Consider the following 6879-nt stretch of genomic DNA (forward strand, 5'->3'; position numbering starts at 1 on the left):
AATAAAACAATTTTCCTTAAAGTATTGTTTTTAGAAATTACTAATTTTACTGTTTCTGCCACAACAACAAAATAATTAAATACATGTAATTTGGTCCTTAAAATATTTAATTGTAATACTGTAGAAGTACATTCATTCTTAGTGAGGACTGCTCCTTCTGGGGAGTGCCAATATGACCGATATGACATCAGGGTTTAGATACATCATTAGACTCACCTGTGTTGATATGTTCCATCCATAGACAGTATGGGGGTGCCAGCAAATCTTGTCACTTGACCTGGGTAAAATCATATGATGCCAGTGGTGTATAGTACCTAAGTAAAAATACTTTAATGTGCTACTTAAGAAGGGTTTTGCAGTATCTGTACTTTACTTTTTAGATTTTTGACAACTTTTAATTTTACTTCTACATTCCTAAAGAAATATTTAACTTTTTACTGACAACCCGAAGTACTCGTTACATTTTGAAAAGCTTAGCAGAACAGGAAAAGTGTGCAATTTACGCACTTATCAAGAGAACACGTGGTCATCCCTACAGCCTATGTTCTGGTTGACTCACTAAACACACATGCATCTTTTGTAAATAATGTCTGAGTGTTGGAGTGTGCCCCTAGCTATCTGTGAATTTTAAAAACAAGATAATGCTTTGCTTAATATAAGGAATTTGAAATTATTTATACTTTTACTTTTGATATTTAAGTATATTTTAGCAATTATGTTTACTTTGATACTTAAATATATTTAAAACCAAATACTTTTAGACTGTAACTCAAGTAGTATTTTACTGGGTGACTTTCACTTTTACTTTAGTAACTTCCTACTAAGGTATCTACTGTATACCCTTACTCAAGTATGACAATTGGGTACTATTTCCACCACTGTATGATGCACTGATTTCTGTCTTTTGATTTCACATTAGTCATACATCTTTACAACATCTGTATAGGTGAAAAGAGTCAAACTTACAAATGGAGGTTTATTCATCTACACTGATATTAAATGAGTTGTGATAGTTTGATGTTCTCCAAGGAATCCAGCACCACAGACTGACTAGACATGTACACTACCGTTCAAAAGTTTGGGGTCACTTAGAAATGTCCTTGTTTTTTAAAGAAAAGCACATTCTTTGTCCATTAAAACATCATCAAATTGATCAGAAATACAGTGTAGACATTGTTAATGTTGTAAATGACTATTGTAGCTAGAAAAGGCAGAATTTTTATGGAAAATCTACATAGGGGTACAGAGGCCCATTATCAGCAACCCTCACTCCTGTGTTCCAATGGCACGTTGTGTTAGCTAATCCAAGTTTATCATTTTAAAAGGCTAATTGAGCATTAGAAAACCCTTTTGCAATTATGTTAGCACAGCTGAAAACTGTTGTCCTAATTAAAGAAGCAATTAAACTGGCCTTCCTTAGACTAGATGAGTATCTGGAGCGTCGCATTTGTGGGTTCAATTACAGGCTCAAAATGGCCAGAAACAAATAACTTTCTTCTGAAACTTTTCAGTCTATTCTTGTTCTGAGAAATGAAGGCTATTCCATGCGAGAAATTGCCAAGAAACTGAAGATCTCATACAACTCTGTGTACTACTCCCGTCACAGAACAGCACAAACTGGCTCTAATTAGAATAGAAGGAGTGGGAGGCCCCGGTGCACAACTGAGCAAGAGGACAAGTACATTAGAGTGTCTAGTTTGAGAAACAGACGTCTCACAAGTCCTCAACTGGCAAATAATACCCACAAAACACCAGTCTCAGCGTCAACAGTGAAGAGGCGACTCCGGGATGCTGGCCTTCAAGGCAGACTTGCAAAGAAAAAGCCATATCTCAGACTGGCTAATAAAAATAAAAGATTAAGATGGGCAAAATAACACACACTGGACAGAGGAACTCTGCCTAGAAGGCCAGCATCTGTGAGGTGTCTGTTTCTCAAACTAGACACTCTAATGTACTTGTCCTCTTGCTCAGTTGTGCACCGGGGCCTCCCACTCCTCTTTCTATTCTGGTTAGAGCCAGTTTGCGCTGTTCTGTGAAGGGAGTAGTAGACTGCGTTGTATGTGATCTTCAGTGATGGTTGCTGATAATGGGCCTCTGTATGTAGATTTTCCATTAAAAATCAGTCGTTTCCAGCTACAATAGTCATTTACAACATTAACAATGTCTACACTGTATTTCTGATCAATTTTATGTTATTTTAATGGACAAAAAATGTGCTTTTCTTTCAAAAACAAGGACATTTCTGTGTGACCCCAAACTTAAGAACGGTAGTGTATATGACTCATTTATATGGCAGAAGGAGGCTCTATGTGTGTTGCGTGTCAGTATGCTGTGCATACTATCTCCTACTTCACTTCCCTCGAAAATAAATCCGTTTTCTCACACAGACACCATTCAAGCACAAAAACATTGAAATAGTATGCCAGAATTGAAAATACAGAAGGGCACAATGGGGTTAAAATAGTTTTTATAAAAACTGAACATGCTTCTCTAGGCTTTCACACTTAGTGTTAAAATAATATTACTCTCTTCTCATTCAGTACAATACAAACCAGTTTGTGAGATGAATGAAGCAAACAGCCAAATAAATACTGTGCTAATGTCACTTACTATACTAATGTAAATGATAATATTGCCCCTGAAGCTCAGGGGAATTATTTGTTTCTATAGTACTATGAAGATACACTATCTTCAAAGTTTGGATTTAAGTGTTTTTTGTTGTTAAATGGACTGGGAGACCTTTCAGATTCGGTGGCTGGATTTAACACTGACCCATATGAATCTGATGCCCACAGATATAAGTCACAACAAAGTACACAATTGAAGAGACATTGAGGTGCGTCTTAGCAACTTAGCAATATACTGTCTTAGCAACTATAAGAAAGAATACTAACAGCTGTTTCCATTGAAATAAGGCAAATGCAGTATTTTAAACTGTCAAAACCATTTGCCGTTTTTCAAAATCAAAGTGACTTTGAATTTAAATTTAGAGGACCAGAGGAAAGAATACAAATAATAAAGTCCAGTAACAATAACAACTAGTGCATTGTGGATTACTGCTTCGTAATGAAAACTGACCTTGGAAATTCATGAAAGCTAATACTTCAATTATATGTATACAATATAATCATGGTCAATTGCATAAGTCTTGGTTTGACCCTCTGTGACTTTGATGCTGTTTTTATTTAGCTAAAGGAAGTTAGTGTCAGAGAAAGTACATACAGTATGCAAATGAATTCATTTTTACTGAGATAATTAGATGAGAATACTGTAACTACATTAGAATAGAACATTTTACAACAATGTTAAATATAATCTAAAAACTTCTATCAGAAATTGCACACTGAAATAAGTGTGTTTCATCAATTGCAGCAAACACAATTTGTTGCAAACACATTACAAAAACATTAAGTATTCATTCTGTCACTAAGATTAGGCATTCATTCAGTATTTTGGACTGTGTCATGCCAGGCGTGACAGACCAATACCACAACAACTAGACTTAATTTAACGATGACATTTAGTCATATAACACTATCGTTGTCCTGGAAAAAGGAGCTCAACTACAAGTCTTGCCCTGATAAAACGCTTCTATAAAATTCTGTAATAGTAAAAAAGTTATAATAATTGATTGGATTTATATAGTGCTTTTCTACCAACTGAGGTACTCAAAGAGCTTTACATAGTAGGGAGAAACTCACCTGATCCACCATCAATGTGCTGCACCCACCTGGGTGATGCACGGTGACCATTTTGTGCCAGAACGCTCACCACACATCAGCTAAAAGTAGCAAAAAAGTTACATACTTCTTAACATTAAATATGTTAAAAATGTTGGGAAACGTCTTCATGATCTTCTCCAGAGGCTCCAGGACACAAACCTGGCTTTGAGTGAGAAAAAAAAAACGATATTGGCTTCATAGTAGGCAGACGGCTGCCAGGTAGAGTTCTGGTGTAAAACAGGTCCAGCGCCAAAGTCATGTCTCTATGGAAACACTCTGAATGCACTGATGACAGAGTACAGAATACTCTCACAACAGCAACAGGCCAGAGAGTTTCTCTCCCAGCCAACACTATTCGTCAACAGGCAAGACTCCCATCCAGGTTTGACTGAGGAGGACTGATGTCTTCCTCTCTGTGGCCAGGGAGCCTTATATGTCCTGCCAATTCTAAATTGGGTGTATGAGATGAGTACTAGGACATAGGCAGGCAGCAGCTTGTCCTTTTCACCCCAATTAGGGAGACTTCCCCCCCCCCCAAGATGAGATAAGCATGGGGCTTATGTAACAGTATAACTTTAGACCGTCCTCCGTTACACTTATCAGAAAAGTGTGGCACTAGTTCAGGTAGATAGGGGTCATGCTTTGCCCTCGCTCTTAGCCAAGGGCATGCGCTCAGACACAGTCTTGATGGGGACCCCCTTACGGGACACCTTGACATGGATGAAAAGGGTTGAAGGAGAGAGGCTGGAGCCATCTGCCTTCAGCAAGTGGATATGGCGGTAACCTAGAGAAAAAATAGACTCACTGGTGTCAGTGTCACCTCACAGACACAATAGCTACACAAACACCCCTACAATACAGAGACAGTATCCAAGTACCTGTACGGAGACTGGTGAAGGGCAAGGTGTACTGGCCCACAAAGTCGTTCTTGGCTTTGTGGTCATGGTCTTCCACTACAAAGCGTACCAGGGCCAGCTCAGGGACCTGCAGCTGGAAGCTCAAAGTGCTGTCCCAGCGTGGGTTAAAACCTGCAGGGGGCATAGGAGAGCTGTCAGACACTGCCGTCCGACACCAATCACAGCCTGAAAGTACTCCGCAGACCGGGATAATGGCCTCTACAACGAGAAGTATCATTTTACTTATGCTCATTTATTTATGCTCATTTACCATGAATACTTATGCTCATTCATGGTCAAATGTAAAATGTCCCTAGTACTATTATGTTCTTCTAATTCTATTTCTAATATTGTAAATATGTGAACTCAAGGGTGTATACAACCCTTGTGATCCATTTTTTGAATGGGAGTATAATAGATATGCAATAGATGAGTGGAAGGTTACCATTGTTGTCGATTCGGTGGGTTTTGTCTCTGGATTTATCAATGGCCACCCCGTGAATTTCCACCAACACCTGTGGGTCCACAATGGAGTTGGGCTTGTCTGTGTTGATCTTAGGGAGCTGCTGTGCTGATATTATCTGAACACAAAATCACCCCAATTACTTTTTGTGCCTTTGTGTATAAAATTCTAATATGAAAATTATTCAAATGATTTTACAAAATGACTAATAAGGTGAAGTAGTTTACTACCATGGTCTGTTTCCATACCACTGCTAACTAAAATGTGCACTACTATTCCAACAAGGCAGTTACCACATATAAACCACCACAACAGAATCTGATTCCCAGAAGGTTTCTCACCCGTATGGTGAGCTGTGTGGGGATGTGTCCTGGCCCRCCTCCTGTGATCTCTGGGTTGAAGTTGGAGCTGGGGCTGCACAGAAAGCTGGGCTTGAGGATGTATCCACAGCGGCCGTTAGGCAGGAAACGACCCTGGTTCAGATCCATCTGCTCCCCTGGAGTCTGGAAATCAGAGCCACTGCAGGCAGAGGCAGAGGCAGAGGCAGAGAGGAGGAGAGAGAGAGGAGAGAGAGAGAGAGAAGAGAGAGAGAGAGAGAGAGAGAGAGAGAGAGAGAGAGAGAGAGAGAGAGAGAGAGAGAGAGAGAGAGAGAGAGAGAGAGAGAGAGAGAGAGAGAGAGAGAGAGAGAGAGAGAGAGAGACGAACACACTTTACCCAGGCAGCAAAGTAAATAATGAGGCCACCTGTACCATATCCCTCCTCCATCCCACCCCCCACCTCCCACCCCCCTCCACGCCAGAGTGCTGACCCATCGAGCAGCCGCCATTCCACATATCCTGGGGGTCGTAGTTGGAGGATTGGAGGCGCTGCCCGGAGGGGTAGATCCGGCTCAGCTGCCTGCTGTTATGTCTGACAAACAGCTTTCCTGGAAGGTGATGAGAGGACAGGGTAAGAGACCCATTACAATACCTCAAACGCAAATAAAAAGACAGACACACACAAATATGCACAACAACGTGATGCACAAATGCACCCGTGTATTCAAGGACTTTCTCTACAACTACAGTGCCAGTAAGAACTATGAGTCATTATAGGATCTCAACAGGAACTGATTCACAGAAAACTGTTCGGTTCGAGTTATGTCTTCCTAAGCCCCTTGCCTGTGTCCTTGATGTGTTTGAGGGCGTCATTCTCACTGAAGGATGACATCTCATCGGGTGGTTTCTGGGTAGAGTGTTGGAACCCGCGGAAGGGGACACTTCGACAGTACACCACCAGTTCAGACAGCTCTGGGCTCAGCTTAGATGAGACCGCCTGAGCCAGCAACACAGAATGCACAAGAGAAATGCTTGATTTACAGCGTGTTCCTGATCAATTTCTGTAGACTTACAGTGCCGTCTCAGTCACATGGAAGGTAAATATGTAGCACCTTGGTAGGGTCCTTTTTGTCCTTTTTGTTGCTGCTTGATGCCTCGTCGTCCGAGCTGGTATCAAAGCTGCTGGTCTTCCCCAGCTGGTTCAGGTGATGAACATCCTTCTTCCCCTTCACCAGGATACGACCCCTAAGCTCCTGCAGAGACAAGACAAAGATGCTTCAAAACATATGTTAATATTCCTGTTAGTATTCCACAATCGTTCCATAAACATGCGCGGGATGGGAGAGAGAGTAGAAAAGGACAACAGGTTTCTTAGGCAGAAGGGGTCAGGGGTGTGTGTCCTAGAGAGCTGGGGACAGGGGTGTGTGTCCTAGAGAGCTGGGGACAGGGGTGTGTGTCCTAGAGAGCTGGGGACAGGGGTG

At 41.2% G+C, this 6879-nt stretch overlaps 1 protein-coding gene across 1 annotated transcript in view; it reads right to left on the reverse strand.

The window, feature by feature from the left end:
* Positions 1-2450: 2450 nt before the first annotated feature.
* plcd3a (phospholipase C, delta 3a) overlaps positions 2451-6879 on the reverse strand; it is a 35851-nt gene continuing 31422 nt past the window's right edge. The window contains 8 exon segments of the mRNA XM_024011743.2: positions 2451-4506; positions 4601-4750; positions 5064-5199; positions 5423-5592; positions 5595-5600; positions 5890-6006; positions 6242-6395; positions 6511-6651. Coding sequence (XP_023867511.2) covers positions 4358-4506; positions 4601-4750; positions 5064-5199; positions 5423-5592; positions 5595-5600; positions 5890-6006; positions 6242-6395; positions 6511-6651 — 1023 coding nt within the window. The 3' untranslated portion in view covers positions 2451-4357.

Source organism: Salvelinus sp. IW2-2015, linkage group LG20 (genome assembly GCF_002910315.2).
Source record: "Salvelinus sp. IW2-2015 linkage group LG20, ASM291031v2, whole genome shotgun sequence".
Taxonomy (NCBI): Eukaryota; Metazoa; Chordata; class Actinopteri; order Salmoniformes; family Salmonidae; genus Salvelinus; species Salvelinus sp. IW2-2015.